This window comes from Coregonus lavaretus, assembly GCF_964263955.1.
Source record: "Coregonus lavaretus genome assembly, chromosome: 25".
Taxonomy (NCBI): Eukaryota; Metazoa; Chordata; class Actinopteri; order Salmoniformes; family Salmonidae; genus Coregonus; species Coregonus lavaretus.
Window position 1 is genome coordinate 39,478,423 of NC_140012.1, and position 22,044 is coordinate 39,500,466.

Below are 22,044 nucleotides of genomic sequence, written 5' to 3' on the forward strand. Positions count from 1 at the left end.
AAGCAGTATACCACCCTGCATCCCACTGCTGGCTTACCTCTGAAGCTAAGCATGGTTGGTCCTGGTTGGGAGACCAGGTGCTGCTGGAAGTGGTGTTGGAGGGGGCCAGTAGGAGGCAATCTTTCCTCTGGTCTAAAAAAAAGATCCCAATTCCCCAGGACAGTGATTGGGGACATTGCCCTGTGTGGGGTGCAGTCTTTCGGATGGGACGTTAAACGGGTGTCCTGACTCTCTGTGGAGCCCATGGCACTGATTGTAAGAATAGGGGTGTTGAGCCCAGTGTCCTGGCTAAATTCCCAATCCGGCCCTCATGCCATCGTGGCCACCTAATCATCCCCAGCTTCCAATTGGCTCATTCATTCATCCCCCCTCCTCTTCCCTGTAAGTATTCTCCAGGTCCTTGCTGTAATTGAGAATGTGTTCAGTCAACTACTTGGTAAAATAAGGGTTAAAAAAATCTGCAATTGGCTGTCTTTACTGTATCAAATCGATGTAAAGAAGCTATCTAAGATAGCCAGACGTTAACTAGCTAGCTAGGCTAGTTGAGGATATGTTTCTGCACTCCCTGTCCTTGTCTACAACAACTGCATTCAGATTAAACAACAGACTACCTGTCGGTTGCTCGTTGTAGCCTACTTAGCTAACTTAATTCCGTCATTTTAATTATATTTTGCATTGATTTCAGATCTCCCACTTCACGTTGGCGCAGATGGAGCCTCTGACTGTAGTGCCAACAACAACAACAAGCTACACGTGAACCTGTGTAGGTTACACAGCCTTTACATGGGGCACACTTCATTACATTTACATTTTAGTCATTTAGCAGACGCTCTTATCCAGAGCGACTTAAAGTGAGTGCATTCATGTTTTTTTGTTTTTTGTTTTTTTCATACTGGCCCCCCGTGGGAATCGAACCCACAACCCTGGCGTTGCAAGCGCCATGCTCTACCAACTGAGCTACATTCAAAAGTTTGTTGGTTTATTAAATTAAGAATTTCAGATGTCATGGTATATCCTTGTGTGTAGCAATGTCACATAGATGATTTCAATTGAGACAAAGCCTTTTCATTGTTAAAATAGGCCAATTATTTTTTTTCCCATCAAAAAATAAATACTCTGGCAAGTATTCGAATACTAACGTCCGTTCGGATATTCGAATAACCGAGCCCATCCCTAGGGGGAGAGAAAAGCGAGTGGGGGAGAGATCTTTCTACTCTTCCTTTCTCCTGCTGCTCCTCTCTCTCTACCGCAATCCTCTCTCTCTACCGCAAGCCTCTCTCTCTACCGCAATCCTCTCTCTCTACCGCAAGCCTCTCTCTCTACCGCAAGCCTCTCTCTCTACCGCAATCCTCTCTCTCTACCGCAATCCTCTCTCTCTACCGCAATCCTCTCTCTCTACCGCAATCCTCTCTCTCTACCGCAATCCTCTCTCTCTACCGCAAGCCTCTCTCTCTACCGCAATCCTCTCTCTCTACCGCAAGCCTCTCTCTCTACCGCAAGCCTCTCTCTCTACCGCAAGCCTCTCTCTCTACCGCAAGCCTCTCTCTCTACCGCAAGCCTCTCTCTCTACCGCAATCCTCTCTCTCTACCGCAATCCTCTCTCTCTACCGCAATCCTCTCTCTCTACCGCAAGCCTCTCTCTCTACCGCAATCCTCTCTCTCTACCGCAATCCTCTCTCTCTACCGCAATCCTCTCTCTCTACCGCAATCCTCTCTCTCTACCGCAATCCTCTCTCTCTACCGCAATCCTCTCTCTCTACCGCAATCCTCTCTCTCTACCGCAATCCTCTCTCTCTACCGCAATCCTCTCTCTCTACCGCAATCCTCTTTCTGAACCCCACAAACACACATTAGGCCCACTCATGGTACCGTTGTCACAACACTGGTTATTTTGGGCTAGCGTTAGCATGGCTACAACACACACGCTCAGATTGGCCAAACTAGAGTACCAGGCCAGCCGGCACAACTGATGCCAAACTAGAGTACCAGGCCAGCCGGCACAACTGATGCCAAACTAGAGTACCAGGCCAGCCGGCACAACTGATGCCAAACTAGAGTACCAGGCCAGCCGGCACAACTGATGCCAAACTAGAGTACCAGGCCAGCCGGCACAACTGATGCCAAACTAGAGTACCAGGCCAGCCGGCACAACTGATGCCAAACTAGAGTACCAGGCCAGCCGGCACAACTGATGCCAAACTAGAGTACCAGGCCAGCCGGCACAACTGATGCCAAACTAGAGTACCAGGCCAGCCGGCACAACTGATGCCAAACTAGAGTACCAGGCCAGCCGGCACAACTGATGCCAAACTAGAGTACCAGGCCAGCCGGCACAACTGATGCCAAACTAGAGTACCAGGCCAGCCGGCACAACTGATGCCAAACTAGAGTACCAGGCCAGCCGGCACAACTGATGCCAAACTAGAGTACCAGGCCAGCCGGCACAACTGATGCCAAACTAGAGTACCAGGCCAGCCGGCACAACTGATGCCAAACTAGAGTACCAGGCCAGCCGGCACAACTGATGCCAAACTAGAGTACCAGGCCAGCCGGCACAACTGATGCCAAACTAGAGTACCAGGCCAGCCGGCACAACTGATGCCAAACTAGAGTACCAGGCCAGCCGGCACAACTGATGCCAAACTAGAGTACCAGGCCAGCCGGCACAACTGATGCCAAACTAGAGTACCAGGCCAGCCGGCACAACTGATGCCAAACTAGAGTACCAGGCCAGCCGGCACAACTGATGCCAAACTAGAGTACCAGGCCAGCCGGCACAACTGATGCCAAACTAAGGCCAAAAAGGAGGAATTCCCAGACTTCCCAATCCCAAATCGAGTTCTAGCCTTTACTTCCTAGGAACCTCTCTGGATCTGAAATTTAGATTCAGGAGAGGAAATAAGACAGAAATCGGAACATTCCACTTCCTGGTTGCAAAGGTTATAAGTAGCGAAGTTCACTGCTCCTTTAGCATCTTCACACACACACACACACACACACACACACACACAGTGGAGGTCTGACCTGATTGCTAGAGATCTTCACATGTCCAACAGACCCGAAATTCCAAGATCTGACCCGGGACCTGAGCAGGTCCGGGTCCTTAATTCTGACTTTTGTCTCGGATCTGGGTTGGGTACGATATAATTGGCACGGGTCTCTAGACCCGATTGGACCCATCCTCTGTTAATATAATGTGTGTGAGGTGATGAGAACTGTGCGAGCTTGTTATCCGTGTCAGGCAATAGCAACTCAATTCATATAGTTTATGTCCAGCTGACAGTGGTTCCGGCTGCTCACCTCACATGCGCCTGCTGCTGAGAGAGAGTGAGTGAGAGGAGCCTTGGCCTTGGCTACTGTTGATTGTGAAGATGGAGGCCTTTTTCATTGAAGTAAAACTAAAGTTGAAGGAGAAAGAGTACAGGGAAAAGAAGCCGACAAGGGGAATGTCCTCTGGGACAAGTTTTAAAGATCCACTATGCAGAAATCGCTCCACCAATTCCTGGTTGCTAAAATTGTAATAGTTCCCCTAAATTTAGTTTATGTGACAAAACAAACAAGTATAGAGAATCATTGTACAATCTAAACCGCTGTGAAATATATTTTCCATAAACAAAAATATTGTATTTTCAGCTGTTTGAAGCTGGTGTACCAAACCGAAAGTAAAAGACGCAAAAATGAAACTTAACGGGAAGCATAGAAATAACACACATAGAACAGATCTACCGCTTCTTAGACTTGCTTTCAATGAGAATGACAGATCTATAACTCACATTTCTATGTGAATTTGGTTGGGTCCCAGAAAATGAATTACATATTGCAGCTTTAATATTGTAGTGGGCAAAAATGAGAAGAACGTTGGCACGGCCAAATGAACTGTGTGCAACTCCCTATTCAGGCTTGTTGGATTTCAGATTTATCATAATTTGTTTTTATTATTATTATTATTAGCCTATGTAATAATCTAAACCAGTTCTTTAAATACGCCAAAAAGTTGGCTGAATGAAGTTCTGTCATTTTTATTTTGTGCTCCGTATTTAGTTTAAGGATAAAAGTAGGCCTGTTGTTAAAGAAATAGCATTAGCCTATTGCTGTCATTTGTTGGGTAGGCCTACGGTAGGCACTCACCGTTGTTGGTCATTTCTGCAATATAGGCCTGTTCAAGGTTTGAAGGTCATGGACAGCCAAAATCATGTTTTTCATGAAATTGGATGAAAAACGACTTGCCTCTACACTGATCAAGTTTGATCACAAAGTTACTGGTCCCCTCGCCCATGTCAAACATTTGGATTCATTATTAAAGGGGACAAGGTGACATTACCTTAATGCTCATATTAATACACCAATGGTGACATGACATTCTCTTACCTAAATTAAATAAATACCACCTCGTAACCAATGTTCCCTCTGAACTGCGTGTGCGCAGTAGGCCCGAGACTTCCGCGCAGCTCCCCAATTCAGCTGCCCTGCACATCGGGTAGGCGAACTGTTGTCATTTTGAACCATTGGATGTGATTTCAAAATGTTTAAAACCATGACTAGAGAGACTGTCAACGAATACAGCAAAGAGCTGCTGTTTTGATGAGTGAGTTGATGTTTAAGTTCTTACTCAGCACTGTCAACACTTTGTATTCAACACTTTTATAATCCATAAAATGTGCGTTCTTCCTATTTCCACTCAGCGCTACAACAAGCACTGTAGCAGTAATGAATGAGTAGGAAAGTGTATTTATAGGCTTGCATTGTTGTTATTATTAGCGGCTTGGGTCTTTAAAAAAAAATAATGCAGTGCGACTCGAGTTTCGCCATCAGCTGGAAGACGGTGTCCCTTTTTGGTCAGTGTCAGTGGAGGAAAGGGAGAGCGGAGGGATGTTGAGAGGCGGACCATCAGTCTGCTGGTCTCTCCCTCTGCTGAGACTGACCATCAGATGCAGGCACCATCAGCCCAATAAAATAAAAATAAAAAGCAAATTATTTAAAATGTATGCTCACTCAGCTGTGCTTCACAAGTAATACAACAACGCATCTATTACCGGTGTGACCATATGCCTACCTCTATTTTTTTTAAATATACTTTTTTTTTTAAATGGCCCAACAACAATGCATTGGCAGGGCAATTCTAGCAAAGCCAATATGTGGTGATAATGTATTGGGCCTATAGCTTACTGCACAAACGTCATTGCTACAGTACTGTTTTTAAATTTTTTTTGTGGTCCTCTGTAGCTCAGCTGGTAGAGCACGGCGCTTGTAACGCCAAGGTAGTGGGTTCGATCCCCGGGACCACCCATACACAAAAATGTATGCACGCATGACTGTAAGTCGCTTTGGATAAAAGCGTCTGCTAAATGGCATATTATTATTATTATTATTATTATTATAATTGGTTAATGTTGCATAGGCTTATGTTTTTGAAGTGGGTAAAAAAAAATATGAGCGGTAGATATCGGCTTGCATTTTGACTCAGAAAAGGTTGGTGACCACTGTTCTAGAGTTTTTCCTGTTAACACTATCAACGTTTCCCTTTACTGTGGCAATTGTGATCAAATCAATGCAATATTAGCCACTTTCAACGCAACATACCGGAAACAAAAATAACTACGCAAGAGATTTTGTTGTAGGCTTAACACATCGGAGTAGGATTCTATTGCATTGACACACACTACTCAGCCCCTACTCTACACAGACCGGTGTGGCATAACCAATCAGAGCTGCAGTAGACCAATATATTTAAATAGACCATTGCCATATATGGATCTGTGCCATTTACTTTGAACTGGACTGTGTTTACAGCATGAGCAATTGTGAGTAGATGCGCTTATTTTGAGATCAAAGCGATAGCTGCATGTAGCCTCGTGTGCACATTTTGTTCATATCCTTTGCTAGTTAGTGAGTTATTAGCCCAGTTATAGATCATTTGTAGTCAGCAATAGGGGAGTGATTGCTTCCTATAAGAGCACAAAACGAATACATTTCTAGACATCTTTGAAAAGCGAGTCAGATAAAGAGCTTTTTTTGTGTGTCTTAAAAGGGTAGTGTTGTATTTTGATACAGGCTTGAGTAAGCTAAGTAGCCAATAGGCAGAGGGTAGCACAATTTGTCTGATTCTCTAATAAATGGTATAGGAATAATAACGCATTTTATTTTGTAAAGTGGTTTCTTGCATCAAACAACATTTTCAGTCACGTCCTTGTATGAAGGACAAGTGGACGAACAGGTTAATGTCAAGCCCTGCATGTTTTTTTCAAAGGTCTCATGGAATGTAGGCCTACATTGAACGCCACACACAGCTACTGTAGGCTGAATGATAGAACAGCTATTTCCATGTTAAAATGTTATGGGATGCATTTTCTCCATTGTTTTTGATGGTAAGCCATTCTGATAGGCCTACATTATGATCAAATAGCCACAGTAGCCTGCATGGCCACTGTTCAAACTGTAACTTAAAGCAGGTACAGCCTCAGTGTTCACAGTAAAAGCATACTGGAAGTTGCACAGCATTTTTCACAACATTCAAGTTGACCTGAAATTTGCTCAGTGCCAAAAATGTTGAGGGAACATGCTTTTAACCAACATAGGAGAAGGACGGTTTGCAGAGGGGCGTTGTGCCAAAATGTGACTGTAGGGTGTCAAATATAAAGTTTACCCTATTTATCCATGGCAAAGATACTTTAATGTTTCCCCTTTCATCTGTGTCTGGTGTTAGCTAATTAATGGCTAGCTAGGTCTTCAGCCAGCATGGAACAAAAGGATTGTTCGAAACTTTGACGCAGTTGTCAAGTCAACACATCAGTCAGTGCTGCTGTGAACCGCATCACAAGAGAAATGCCAAACAGGATATGAATAAAACACACACACACACACAGTGGGGAGAACAAGTATTTGATACACTGCCGATTTTGCAGGTTTTCCTACTTACAAAGCATGTAGAGGTCTGTAATTTTTATTATAGGTACACTTCAACTGTGAGAGACGGAATCTAAGACAAAAATCCAGAAAATCACATTGTATGATTTTTAAGTAATTAATTTGTAATTAATTTGCATTTTATTGCATGACATAAGTATTTTATCACCTACCAACCAGTAAGAATTCCGGCTCTCACAGACCTGTTAGTTTTTCTTTAAGAAGCCCTCCTGTTCTCCACTCATTACCTGTTTTAACTGCACCTGTTTGAACTCGTTACATGTATAAAAGACACCTGTCCACACACTCAATCAAACAGACTCCAACCTCTCCACAATGGCCAAGACCAGAGAGCTGTGTAAGGACATCAGGGATAAAATTGTAGACCTGCACAAGGCTGGGATGGGCTACAGGACAATAGGCAAGCAGCTTGGTGAGAAGGCAACAACTGTTGGCGCAATTATTAGAAAATGGAAGAAGTTCAAGATGACGGTCAATCAACCTCGGTCTGGGGCTCCATGCAAGATCTCACCTCGTGGGGCATCAATGATCATGAGGAAGGTGAGGGATCAGCCCAGAACTACACGGCAGGACCTGGTCAATGACCTGAAGAGAGCTGGGACCACAGTCTCAAAGAAAACCATTAGTAACACACTACGCCGTCATGGATAAAAATCCTGCAGCGCACGCAAGGTCCCCCTGCTCAAGCCAGCGCATGTCCAGGCCCGTCTGAAGTTTGCCAATGACCATATGGATGATCCAGAGGAGGAATGGGAGAAGGTCATGTGGTCTGATGAGACAAACATAGAGCTTTTTGGTCTAAACTCCACTCGCCGTGTTTGGAGGAAGAAGAAGGATGAGTACAACCCCAAGAACACCATCCCAACCGTGAAGCATGGAGGTGGAAACATCATTCTTTGGGGATGCTTTTCTGAAAAGGGGACAGGACGACTGCACCGTATTGAGGGGAGGATGGATGGGGCCATGAATCGCAAGATCTTGGCTAACAACCTCCTTCCCTCAGTAAGAGCATTGAAGATGGGTTGTGGCTGGGTCTTCCAGCATGACAACGAACCGAAACACAAAGCCAGGGCAACTAAGGAGTGGCTCCGTAAGAGGCATCTCAAGGTCCTGGAGTGGCCTAGCCAGTCTCCAGACCTGAACCCAATAGAAAATCTTTGGAGGGAGCTGAAAGTCCGTATTGCCCAGCGACAGCCCCGAAACCTGAAGGATCTGGAGAAGGTCTGTATGGAGGAGTGGGCCAAAATCCCTGCTGCAGTGTGTGCAAACCTGGTCAAGACCTACAGTAAACGTATGATCTCTGTAATTGCAAACAAAGGTTTCTGTACCAAATATTAAGTTCTGCTTTACTGATGTATCAAATACTTATGTCATGCAATAAAATGCAAATTAATTACTTAAATATCATACAATGTGATTTTCTAGATTTTTGTTTTAGATTCCGTCTCTCACAGTTGAAGTGTAGCTATGATAAGAATTACAGACCTCTACATGCTTTGTATGTAGGAAAACCTGCAAAATTGGCAGTGTATCAAATACTTGTTCTCCCCACTGTATATATCACACATACCAATAATAAAAATAAAAAATATATATATATATACACATACAGTGAGGGAAAAAAGTATTTGATCCACTGCTGATTTTGTACGTTTGCCCACTGACAAAGACATGGTCAGTGTATAATTTTAATGGTAGGTTTATTTGAACAGTGAGAGACAGAATAACAACAAATAAAATCCAGAAAAACGCATGTCAAAAATGTTATGAATTGATTTGCATTTTAATGAGGGAAATAAGTATTTGACCCCTCTGCAAAACATGACTTAGAGGGTAGGAGGTTCTCACCCAAGATCTGACGGTACATGGCCCCGTCCATCGTCCCTTTGATGCGGTGAAGTTGTCCTGTCCCCTTAGCAGAAAAACACCCCCAAAGCATAATGTTTCCACCTCCATGTTTGACGGTGGGGATGGTGTTCTTGGGGTCATATGCAGCATTCCTCCTCCTCCAAACATGGCGAGTTGAGTTGATGCCAGTCGAGTTGAGTTGATTTCTAGTCAAAGTCCTGACCTGAATCCTATTGAGATGCTGTGGCATGACCTTATAAAGGCAGTTCATGCTCGAAAACCCTCCAATGTGGCTGAATTACAACAATTCTGCAAAGATGAGTGGGCCAAAATTCCTCCACAGCACTGTAAAAGACTCATTGCAAGTTATTGCAAACGCTTGATTGCAGTTGTTGCTGCTAAGGGTGGCCCAACCAGTTATTAGGTTGTAGGGGGCAATCACTTTTTCACACAGGGCCATGTGGGTTTGGATTTTGTTTTCCCTTAATAATAACAACCTTCATTTCAAAACTGCATTTTGTGTTTACTTGTGTTATCTTTGACTAATATTTAAATGTGTTAGATGATCTGAAACATTTAAGTGTGACAAACATGCAAACAAATAAGAAATCATGAAGGGGGCAAACACTTTTTCACACCACTGTATACATACCGCATATATATATATATATATATATATATATATATATATATATATATATATATATATATATATATATATATATAGCTGTGGAAAATTTGAGGGGATGCAAATTTTTCTTAAAATCAGCATCTCTACATGTGTGACAGCCATTCCATTCCAGTGTCTGTTGAATTCCAACACAGGCACACCTCATTCTACTGAATTAGGTACTGATTAGGTGATCACATGAACCAAATCTTACGAGGAAACTGCTGTGGTCTTCACTATCTTCTTGCAATAGGACCAATTGGATGGCAAAAACAGTGCTAATAGTACCTCAAAAGTAATATTAATCAAAAAATAACTATTGACCATTCCAAAAGAGTTGAAAAGGAACGTTTTGAGCGAGGAAAAGAAGGGTTCAATTCTGGCTTTACTGGCAGAGGGATACAGTGAGCGTCAGGTTGCTTCCATCCTTAAAATTTCAAAGACGGCGGTTCATAAGAACAAGGTCAAGCAGCAGACATTGGGGACAACAAAGCTACAGACCGGCAGAGGGCGAATACGACTCTCTACTGACCGGGATGACCGCCAACTCATTTGAATGTCACTCAACAACCGTAGGATGACATCAAGTGACTTACAAAAAGAATGGCAAACGGCAGCTGGGGTGAAGTGCACGGCGAGGACGGTTCGAAACAGGTTCCTGGGGGCAGGGCTGAAGTCGTGCAAAGCTAGAAAAAAGCCCTTCATCAATGAGAAGCAAAGAAGAGCCAGGCTGAGGTTTGCAAAAGACCATAAGGGTTGGACCGTAGAGGACTGGAGTAAGGTAATCTTCTCTGATGAGTCCAATTTTCAGCTTTGCCCAACACCTGGTCGTCTAATGGTTAGACGGAGACCTGGAGAGGCCTACAAGCCACAGTGTCTCGCACCCACTGTGAAATTTGGTGGAGAATCGGTGATGATCTGGGGGTGCTTTAGCAAGGCTGGAATCGGGCAGATTTGTCTTTGTGAAGGACGCATGAATCAAGCCACGTACAAGGTTGTCCTGGAAGAAAACTTGCTTCCTTTTGCTCTGACATTGTTCCCCAACTCTGAGGATTGGTTTTTCCAGTGCGCCATGCCACACAGACAGGTCAATCAAGGTGTGGATTGAGGACCACCAGATCAAGACCCTGTCATGGCCAACCCAATCTCCAGACCTGAACCCCATTGTTAACTTCTGGAATGTGATCAAGAGGAAGATGGATGGTCACAAGCCATCAAACAAAGCCGAGCTGCTTGAATTTTTGCGCCAGGAGTGGCATAAAGTCACCCAACATCAATGTGAAAGACTGGTGGAGAGCATGCCAAGACGCATGAAAGCTGTGATTGAAAATCAGGGTTATTCCAACAAATATTGATTTCTGAACTCTTCCTAAGTTAAAACATTAGTATTGTGTTTAAAAATGAACATTAACTTATTTTCTTTGCATTATTTGAGGTCTGAAAAAACTGCATCTTTTTTGTTATTTTGACCAGTTGTCATTTTCTGCAAATAAATGCTCTAAATGACAATATTGTTATTTGGAATTTGGGAGAAATGTTGTCAGTAGTTTATAGAATAAAACAAAAATGTAATTTTTCCCCAAACACATACCTATAAATAGTAAAACCAGAGAAACTGATAATTTTGCAGTGGTCTCTTAATTTTTTCCACAGCTGTATATATACAGTGGGGAAAAAAAGTATTTAGTCAGCCACCAATTGTGCAAGTTCTCCCACTTAAAAAGATGAGAGAGGCCTGTAATTTTCATCATAGGTACACGTCAACTATGACAGACAAATTGAGAAAAAGAATTCCAGAAAATCACATTGTAGGATTTGTAATGAATTTATTTGCAAATTATGGTGGAAAATAAGTATTTGGTCACCTACAAACAAGCAAGATTTCTGGCTCTCACAGACCTGTAACTTCTTCTTTAAGAGGCTCCTCTGTCCTCCACTCGTTACCTGTATTAATGGCACCTGTTTGAACTTGTTATCAGTATAAAAGACACCTGTCCACAACCTCAAACAGTCACACTCCAAACTCCACTATGGCCAAGACCAAAGAGCTGTCAAAGGACACCAGAAACAAAATTGTAGACCTGCACCAGGCTGGGAAGACTGAATCTGCAATAGGTAAGCAGCTTGGTTTGAAGAAATCAACTGTGGGAGCAATTATTAGGAAATGGAAGACATACAAGACCACTAATAATCTCCCTCGATCTGGGGCTCCACGCAAGATCTCACCCCGTGGGGTCAAAATGATCACAAGAACGGTGAGCAAAAATCCCAGAACCACACGGGGGTACCTAGTGAATGACCTGCAGAGAGCTGGGACCAAAGTAACAAAGCCTACCATCAGTAACACACTATGCCGCCAGGGACTCAAATCCTGCAGTGCAAGACGTGTCCCCCTGCTTAAGCCAGTACATGTCCAGGCCCGTCTGAAGTTTGCTAGAGTGCATTTGGATGATCCAGAAGAGGATTGGGAGAATGTCATATGGTCAGATGAAACCAAAATAGAACTTTTTGGTAAAAACTCAACTCGTCGTGTTTGGAGGACAAAGAATGCTGAGTTGCATCCAAAGAACACCATACCTACTGTGAAGCATGGGGGTGGAAACATCATGCTTTGGGGCTGTTTTTCTGCAAAGGGACCAGGACGACTGATCCGTGTAAAGGAAAGAATGAATGGGGCCATGTATCGTGAGATTTTGAGTGAAAACCTCCTTCCATAAGCAAAGGCATTGAAGATGAAACGTGGCTGGGTCTTTCAGCATGACAATGATCCCAAACACACCGCCCGGGCAACGAAGGAGTGGCTTCGTAAGAAGCATTTCAAGGTCCTGGAGTGGCCTAGCCAGTCTCCAGATCTCAACCCCATAGAAAATCTTTGGAGGGAGTTGAAAGTCTGTGTTGCCCAGCGACAGCCCCAAAACATCACTGCTCTAGAAGAGATCTGCATGGAGGAATGGGCCAAAATACCAGCAACAGTGTGTGAAAACCTTGTGAAGACTTACAGAAAACGTTTGACCTGTGTCATTGCCAACAAAGGGTATATAACAAAGTCTTGAGAAACTTTTGTTATTGACCAAATACTTATTTTCCACCATAATTTGCAAATACATTCATAAAAAATCCTACAATGTGATTTTCTGGATTCTTTTTTCTCATTTTGTCTGTCATAGTTGACGTGTACCTATGGTTAAAATTACAGGCCTCTCTCATCTTTTTAAGTGGGAGAACTTGCACAATTGGTGGCTGACTAAATACTTTTTTCCCCCACTGTATATATATATATATATATATAAATAATTGATGCAATTTACATTTTTGTCATTTAGCATACGCTCTTATCCAGAGCGACTTACAGTTTAGTGAGTGCATACATTTTCATACTGGCCCCCCGTGGGAAACGAACCCACAACCCTGGCTTGGCACGCGCCATGCTCTACCAACTGAGCTACAGGGGATTCATTCAATGTTCTTTGAGTTGCTTTGTCTATCACCAAATTTGCTTGAGATGATTTTACTGCAACACTGATAATTGCATCCAAGTTGCTTGACATAGGCGTTTCAAAGAGCTGTCAGTGAAGGCGAACTCATGAATATAAGCTCCCCGCCCATTCAGACTGTCTTTTCAAACTTACTGTTAGTTAGCCATGAGAGAAAAAGTCATTTTCAGAATGACTGTTCCGGAGCTTTAAACCAGTTCTTTAAAATATGCAACAAGTGTTTTGTTTAATTCTGTTCTCATTTTCTTTGGCCAAATTAATTTCCAACTGTTATGTTATGTTTGCCGCAATAGAATAGAATTACCGGTAGGCCTTGGGCTCCTCGCACTCAAACCATGAAAAGGAAAAACCAAAGAGGGCGAGATGCAAAACTTTAATTTAATGCCGCAATATAATAACCTGTTTGTATTTTCCCTATAAAACAAATGGCTTTTCATATTACCCTAATCAATTTAAGAAACTTTGGTGAAGGTTTGGTGTGGTATGGTTATTATCAGGCTTAGCTACTGCAGCTCTATGAAGGCAAGCAACAGCAGAACTTGAGGTGAGGAAGAGTGTTTTAGGCCTACCATTTACATCATTTAGCAGACGCTCTTAAGAGCGACTACCAGAGCTACTCCTTTCATCTGACAAAATAATGCTTATCTTCAGAAAATATGTATTGTGATCGAAAATTAGCAAATTAGCCTACTGCTATACACATACACATATACGTGTATCGCAGTAGCAGCCTATCTGACAACTATAAAGAAATGCATGCCTGTGTCGGGAACATGGCGCCGGCATATCTCCATCTTTCTCTCTGTCTTTAATATCATACAGTGGACACCTAAGCCTATAGGCCTATGCAATGCCCTGATGCATTTAGCGCTCAAATCTCTGACAGCTGAACTGTGAGGTGGACAATTATTGTTTTAGGAAAGTAAAAACCAATAAAACAATACGCTATAAAGTTTTCAATATGCTACACATCTAAACATAAGTATATAAACAATTTTTTTTTGTTATAGGCAGTTTAAGGACAAGTAACTGTAGATTATTTGGCCAATATGGCTTGTTTATTGATGGCGCTGGCAGAGCCCAGTCTGAGGTTTCTTTCTCTCTCCCTTTCTACTCTCTCGGACCTGAACAGGTCTCTCGGATCCGAACCAGCACGGGTCTGTTTTTTTTCCCACTGGCCTTTTCGGAATGGGTCTGACTGTCCACGGGTCCATTCGGAACAGGTCTCCGTTCAAAAAATTATTAATTTATGCATATCGGGTCAGGTGGGAAAGCCACAGATCCATTTCGGAACGGGTCCAACTTTTTGGAGCTGTGAAGACCTCCACTGAATGCACCGACTGATGATAGATTCAGGCTCAGGGCAGAAGCCTAGGACAGAGATTGACAGTGGGGGTGGGTGGTGGGTTGGGCAGCAGTACCTCTCTGGTTGGGGGGGGTTCAGTACCTTTAAGGGCTACTGGGGAGATGGAATATCCATCTATCATTTCCATTCAACATCTTTTCCACGAGGACTCCCAGTGGGGATGGGTGATTTGTGGGGAGGATGCGGGGCATCTCTTCCCCCTCTGCTACCTCCACCTCCACCAGATACTGTCACAGTGCATTAGCCCCGGGCTACCAAAATCACTCATCACATATGGAGATGGTAGTCAGTCACAGCAACAACCAGAGGATAGGAATTCACACTGTAGGTTGTTATACAAAACAGAATGTCCTCATAACCATTCCAATGTGGCTGTTTCCAAACACACACCCATCCACCTACACACAGAATACTAATAGACTATTGAGTCAGAGACCAGAAGTAGTCACCAATATGAGTCAGGAGAAAAGCCTGTATGACTCTGACTCAGATGCACAATTGAGAGCATCCTGTCGGGCTGTATCACCGCCTGGTACGGCAACTGCACCGCCTGCAACCACAGGGCTCTCCAGAGGGTGGTGCGGTCTGCACAACGCATTACCGGGGGCAAACTACCCGCCCTCCAGGACACCTACAGCACCCGATGTCACAGGAAGGTCAAAAAGATCATCAAGGACATCAACCACCCGAGCCACTGCCTGTTCACCCCGCTATCATCCAGAAGGCGAGGTCAGTACAGGTGCATCAAACCTGGGACCGAGAGACTGAAAACAGCTTCTATCTAGGCCATTAGAGGCTGCTGCCTATAGACAGACTAGAAATCACTGGCCACTTTAAGAAATGGAACACTAGCCACTTTAATAATGTTTACATATCTTACATTACTTATCTCATATGTATATACTGTATTCTATACTATTCTACCGTATCTTAGTCCATGACGCTCTGACGTCGCTCATCCATATATGTATATATTCTTAATTCCATTCCTTACTTAGATTTGTGTGTATTGGGTATATGTTGTGAAATTGTTAGATATTACTTGTGAGATATTACTGCACTGTCGGAGCTAGAAGCACAAGCATTTCGCTACACCCGCAATAACATTTGCTAAACACGTGTATGTGACCAATAAAATTTGATTTGATTTGACTAGCCCTTATCTGATTTCCCAAATCTGGGGATAGTTGGTCGTTTTTAAACCAACCACAGCTTTCCTTACTAGAACCCAGGAAATAAAGAGATTCACAAGAAAACGAAAAGGAAACCATCAACAACCATTCTGCCTCCTTTTCTACCACAGAATGGAGTGAAGAATCTCACTTCACCCCCCATCCCCCCCCCTCTCCCGGCCTGCGGACCCAGGCGAGGATGCACCTGTGCTGGGGAGATAAGGCTGGCTGAGACCCCCTCATTGTTCCACCCCTCCAACACATTGTTTGTCTCTCTCAACAGATGAGAGTGGGGGTTGGAATGGATCAAAATAGAAAAATGCATTCACCCAAGTATAGACTCACGTCACACACACCAGGGTTTCCGTTAGCCGGTAATAGCCGGATTTTGCCCAATAAAAAAAAAAAAAAAGCTGATCAATTGCCGCCAGCCAATTGTCCGGGAGAAGAAAAAAATCCCATTGCGAAAGAATGCATTTTTTAGCCGGTTCATTGATTGAAATACCAGTCGATGCAACGTAAGAGCTGCTGCTACAGCTCATTCATTGCTGCTGGGGTGAAACATGCTTTTAGAAGCCCAATCATTGCACAACAATTCTAAATGCAATCACATGTTAAAAACGTTTTTGATGGCCACGATTCAAAAGAGCAACTATTTTTATTTCTCAACTGGTAATTGAAGCTCTCTTGCCATTCAAGTGCATAGGCAACCAGGCAGGCTTCAGCGAGTCACACAACACTTTGCAATGAGCTGGAGGGCAGTACGCATTTTCAAAACAAATACTTAAATTGTCTGAAACCTGAACATTTTCCTGCATATTATGAGGCATGTCTTACCTTGCTTCAAAAGTAGCCTAGCCAATGCATATGGGTCCGGTCAATTTCTTAAATTAAAATGCTGCTGGTCCAATGTGCGGTGCCACATTTTCCTAATGGAAACCCTGACACATACACACACAATCTTCTCCCCAATTTGATCTGCTTTGTTCTTAACCAAAGGAATGGGTGTAAGAGAGATAACAGATCTTAATCTCACCCGTATATCGTTGCGTCGTAGCTCCACGTCAGTGACCCCGTGTCCGTGACTGGGATGACATCGCGTGAAGCAGCAGTACTGACACACAGCCGTCTGTTCTGCCTCACAGTGGTACAGTCTGTACTCGTCGTGCTGAGGACACGTCCAGGCCTTGACCGCCTCAGCCTCGACCAGCAGGTGTCCCAGGGCGGAGCAGGGCTGCTGCAGGTGTGTCTGGACGTGGCTCTGACAACAGGGGGCGCTACAGCGCAGGCACACCTTGACGGCCGGGAGCGGCGGCCCACGGCGGCACAGGATACACTGCAGCACCGGCGAGGCGGCCTTCTCTACGGACAACGCATTAAACTTGTCCACAATGTTGGACAGCTTGTGGTTCTTCTCCAGAGCGGGCTTCTGGCTGTAGGCGTGGTTGCACTCGGGGCAGCGGACCAGGGAGGAGTCTTTAGCCCAGGCCTCTGAAATGCACCCCCGGCAGAAGTTGTGCTTGCAGGGCAGCTGGATGGGCTCGGAGAAGACATGCAGGCAGATGGGGCAGATTAGCTCCTCTTCGAAACAGTTCCTCCACGTCTCGGACAGGTCGGAGGTCGCCATGTTGGAGGCCATGTTGGGAGTGGCGGACATAGATACACAACAACGACAAGCTTCTCACATGAAAAAAATAACTATCCTATGGATTGACTATGGATCTATTGCCATGAACTAAGCCCCTTGACTATCGATCAAATGTCTTGAGGACTGAGGGCAGACCTGTGACCCTTATATAATGAAATGCTATAGTCCAATATGTTAGTCCTTGAGGGATAATTGTCTATTGTGCAAGCGCCAAAAACGCAGCGATGAAGGGTTATTTTTATCACTAGCACTGTCAACCAGTTTAGTCCAACCGACTGGTGATACTGTCAGTGAGTCTTGTGAATGTTCTCAGCTCTCTGTTTTAAATCCAGGGCAGAGCAGGTAGGCAGATTCCCCAGCGGCAGGCGCAGGCAGAAAAGGCCTCGGGGAAACGATGACAACACCTCGGTGATTACAACACACAGTCCGGGCTGACGTTATGCATATTACCGTAAAGGGGTAGCAAGCCCTTCCCATTAATCTTAAATCACACGGGTTAGGCAAGAAAGGCTGACTTTGTGCGAAATATAGGCCTATTTCTGGCAGCTAAATTGTTCGCATTTCCAGCTAGCTACACGTATAGGCTACGGTATGATAGAAATGAAGGCACAGATCTACCAAGCAATACGGTTCAGACATTACATTGAATCGGTCTAAATTAGCGCCGTTTAGATGGTTACATCACCGCCGAGCTTGAATTGATTTCTATACAGCTGATGAAAGAGTTGAACGCTCACCCGATCCTCTACCCTTCTGCGTAGGTCTTACTTTAGCTTGACGACCTAGCCTCGACTTCCTTGTCGGTTTTTGTTTGTTTGTTCCTCAATCGATTGAGGTCCAGAAATTAACATAAGGAAAAGATTACGTGGTCGAATTTATTCCTATACCCACACCCTGAATAAAGCGATTTGTAAATCGATCACGCTTGCCCAGGGTTAATAAAACGCCGTTGTTACAATAAAGGGAATATTAATTATGTTATTTTGTCATCACCTCCAAAAATGTACCGACTATTTTGGGTGCATTCAAAACAAATACGATTATGCTCGTGATAGCTTTTTGGAAGTAGGATGTAACAAAAAATATATATTTGGATTTGCAAATCAGATACATATGACAAGTGTCCTTAAACCTTCAATAAACATTGTATCACGTTGCGACGGACTTTGATCCTCACGATAGCCACATAATAATAGCCTATTTGTTTTATGTTTAACGTCGTCAGCTATGAAGCTTCCACGGGCAACGCTCGCATATCTGCACACAAGGCCTCGACGTTTCTCACCAAATACTCTTTCCTCTCGGCTATTTGAACCTATAAAGACTTAATTAATCAAACATATCAAACACAAATACTTCGTTTGATGGCTATGTACTGCATAGTTTATGGTTTAATAGCCGACTCCAGTTCATACGCACAAAACAAAGGGTTTTTAGAATCCACTGGAATGTTGGCTGCTGTGGCGAGCCTTCAGATCAGAAACACAAAACGTCTCCAGACCCAAAATGTCCTGGCTTCATTCCTTTGGTTTATCAGAGACGGATCATGACTATTATCAACTCACATTAAGAAAAAAACATCTCTCCAATTCGTAAGTTTAAATAAATCGTTTAAATTATCTGAGACGTCACCTCACAATGTTCTGCCGCTGCACAAGCGCATAAATAAGGCTACGCAAGAATATTTACGACTACCACGGTTTTAACATTTACATCCAATATTCTATATAATGTGTATAAAAAAATATATAAAAACACCCTTCTAATCTTATCTTAAAGAGGACGTCGCTATTCTGGCCTTATTCAAATGTTGCTGTCATCAGCCATCTTGCACTCCTCATTTAAAAATGCAAGAAAGAATCCATACAGGGCCTTGGTTATTCCCAAAAGTCGTTTGGTTTGTTGATCACACCGAAACAAAAAGAATCCGTCGCGTTCAAACACGCCTCGCCAGTTCTTTCAGATCCAGCAGTGTATATGTGGCCATTTTTCGAGGCCTTCTGTCGCGTTGTTGTTTATAGCCGAGTCCACGGCGAGTCGTCTTGATCATACAAATCCAATCTGTATCTGATTTATAATTTGTGACCCTCGTTTTTAAATATATCTCCTTCTTTCTAGGGGAGCGTCGGGGAGAAGAGGAATGCTGGCTAGCTAGACTAGTCGTTCAATCGGGCTAAACATCGGCTCCCCCTCCTTCCGGCTAGTCCCGTCCTCCTCCACCGTCACGTGAGCTGTCACACAACCGATGTGTGTCACGTTAACGGGAAGAAGGGAGATGGGGAGGGGAATATGGGGACACGGAGAGGGGAGTTGGGGAGGGAATAGGGGAGGGAAGAGGGGAGACATGGAGTTGGGGGGAAGAGGGGAGTTGGGGAGGGAAGAGGGGAGACGGGGAGGGAAGAGGGGAGTTGGGGAGTTGGGAGTGGAAGAGGGGAGTTGCGGTGGAAGAGGGGAAGAGGGGAGTTGGGGAGGGAAGAGGGGAGTTGGGAGGGAAGAGGGGAGTTGGGAGGGAAGAGGGGAGTTGGGGGGGAGTTGGGAGGGAAGGGGGGAGGGGGGGAGTTGGGAGGGAAGGGGGGAAGAGGGGAGTTGGGGAGGGAAGAGGATAATAGGGGAGTTGGGGAGGGAAGACGGGATTGGGAGGGGAGACGGGGTGGGGGAGAGGAGACGGGGTGGTGGAGCGGAGAGGGGAGTTGGGGAGCGGAGAGGGGAATAGGGGAGACGGGGAGGGAAGAGGGGAATAGGGGAGACGGGGAGGGAAGAGGGGAATAGGGGAGACGGGGAGGGAAGGGGGGAGTTGGGGAGGGAAGAGGGGAGTTGAAGAGGGGAAGGGGAGTTGGTGAGGGAAGAGGGGAGTTGGGAGAGAAGAGGGGAGTTGGGAGAGAAGAGGGGAGTTGGGAGGGAAGAGGGAAGTTGGGAGGGAAGAGGGGAGTTGGGGTGGAAGAGGGGAGTTGAGGGAGGGAAGAGGGGAGTTGAGGGAGGGGAGTTGAGGGAGGGAAGAGGGGAGTTGAAGAGGGGAAAGGGGAGTTGGTGAGGGAAGAGGGGAGTTGGGAGAGAAGAGGGGAGTTGGGAGGGAAGAGGGGAGTTGGGAGGGAAGAGGGGAGTTGGGGAAGGGAATAGGGGAGACGGGGAGGGGAGTTGGGGAGGGAAGAGGGGAGTTGGGGAGTTGGGGGGAAGAGGGGAGTTGGGGGGAAGAGGGGAGTTGGGGAGGGAAGAAGGGAATAAGGGAGAGAAGAGGGGAAGAGGGGAAACAGGGAGGGAAGAGGGGAAACAGGGAGGGAAGAGGGGAGACGGGGAGGGAAGAGGGAAAGGAAGAGGGGAAGAGGGGAGACGGCGGGGGGGGGAGGGAAGAGGGGAGTTGGGGAGGGAAGAGGGGAATAGGGGAGACGGGGAGGGAAGAGGGGAATAGGGGAGACGGGGAGGGAAGAGGGGAGTTGGGGAGGGAAGAGGGGAGTTGGGGGGGGAATACGGGAGACGGGGAGGGAAGAGGGGAAGAGGGGAGTTGGGGAGGGAAGAGGGGAGTTGGGAGGGAAGAGGGGAGTTGGGGAGGGGAGTTGAAGAGGGAAGAGGGGAAGAGGGGAGTTGGGGGGAGGGGAGTTTGGGTGGAAGAGGGGAGATGGGGGGAAGAGGGGAGTTGGGGGTGAAGAGGGGAGTTGGGGAGGGAAGAGGGGAATAGGGGAGAGAAGAGGGGAAGAGGGGAAAGGGGAGTTGGGAGGGAAGAGGGGAGTTGGGGAGGGGAGTTGGGGGGAATAGGGGAGACGGCGGGGGGGGGGAGAGGGGAGTTGGGGGGAAGAGGGGAGTTGGGAGGGGAAGAGGGGAGTTGGGAGGGAAGGGGGGAAGAGGGGAGATGGGGGGAAGAGGGGAGATGGGGGGAAGAGGGGTTGGGGGTGAAGAGGGGAGTTGGGGAGGGAAGAGGGGAATAGGGGAGGGAAGAGGGGAGTTGGGAGGGGAGTTGAGGGAGGGAAGAGGGGAGTTGAAGAGGGGAAAGGGGAGTTGGTGAGGGAAGAGGGGAGTTGGGAGAGAAGAGGGGAGTTGGGAGGGAAGTTGGGAGGGAAGAGGGAAGTTGGGAGGGAAGAGGGGAGTTGGGGAGTTGGGGGGGAAGAGGGGAGTTGAGGGAGGGAAGAGGGGAGTTGAGGGAGGGAAGAGGGGAGTTGAAGAGGGGAAAGGGGAGTTGGTGAGGGAAGAGGGGAGTTGGGAGAGAAGAGGGGAGTTGGGAGAGAAGAGGGGAGTTGGGAGGGGAGTTGGGGAGTTGGGGGGAGAGGGGAGTTGGGGGGAAGAGGGGAGTTGGGGAGGGAAGAAGGGAATAAGGGAGAGAAGAGGGGAGTTTGGAGGGAAGAGGAGTTGGGAGGGAAGAGGGGAGTTGGGGAGGGGAGTTGGGGGAGGGGAATAGGGGAGACGGAGAGGGGAGACGGGGAGGGGAGTTGGGGAGTTGGGGGGAAGAGGGGAGTTGGGGGAAAGAGGGGAGTTGGGGAGGGAAGAAGGGAATAAGGGAGAGAAGATGGGAAGAGGGGAAACAGGGAGGGAAGAGGGGAAACAGGGAGGGAAGAGGGGAGACGGGGAGGGAAGAGGGGAAGAGGGGAGACGGGAGGGAAAGAGGGGAAGAGGGGAGACGGGGAGGAAGAGGGGAATAGGGGAGACGGGGAGGGAAGAGGGGAGTTGGGGAGGAAGAGGGGAGTTGGGGGGGGAAGAGGGGAATAGGGGAGACGGGGAGGGAAGAGGGGAATAGGGGAGACGGGGAGGGAAGAGGGGAGTTGGGGGGGGAATACGGGAGACGGGGAGGGAAGAGGGGAAGAGGGGAGGGAAGAGGGGAATAGGGGAGGGAAGAGGGGAGTTGGGAGGGAAGAGGGGAATAGGGGAGGGAAGAGGGGAGTTGGGAGGGAAGAGGGGAGTTGGGGAGGGGAGTTGAAGAGGGAAGAGGGGAAGAG

General features: G+C 46.1%; 1 protein-coding gene across 1 annotated transcript in view; it reads right to left on the reverse strand.

Moving 5' to 3' along the window:
* Positions 1 to 19,312, reverse strand: part of LOC311101227 (E3 ubiquitin-protein ligase TRIM8-like) — a 28,534-nt gene extending 9,222 nt beyond the window's left edge. Inside the window, exon 1 of the mRNA XM_084142340.1 lies at positions 16,511 to 19,312. Coding sequence (XP_083998466.1) covers positions 16,511 to 17,131 — 621 coding nt within the window. The 5' untranslated portion in view covers positions 17,132 to 19,312. The remainder of the gene's footprint in view (positions 1 to 16,510) is intronic.
* Positions 19,313 to 22,044: the final 2,732 nt, after the last annotated feature.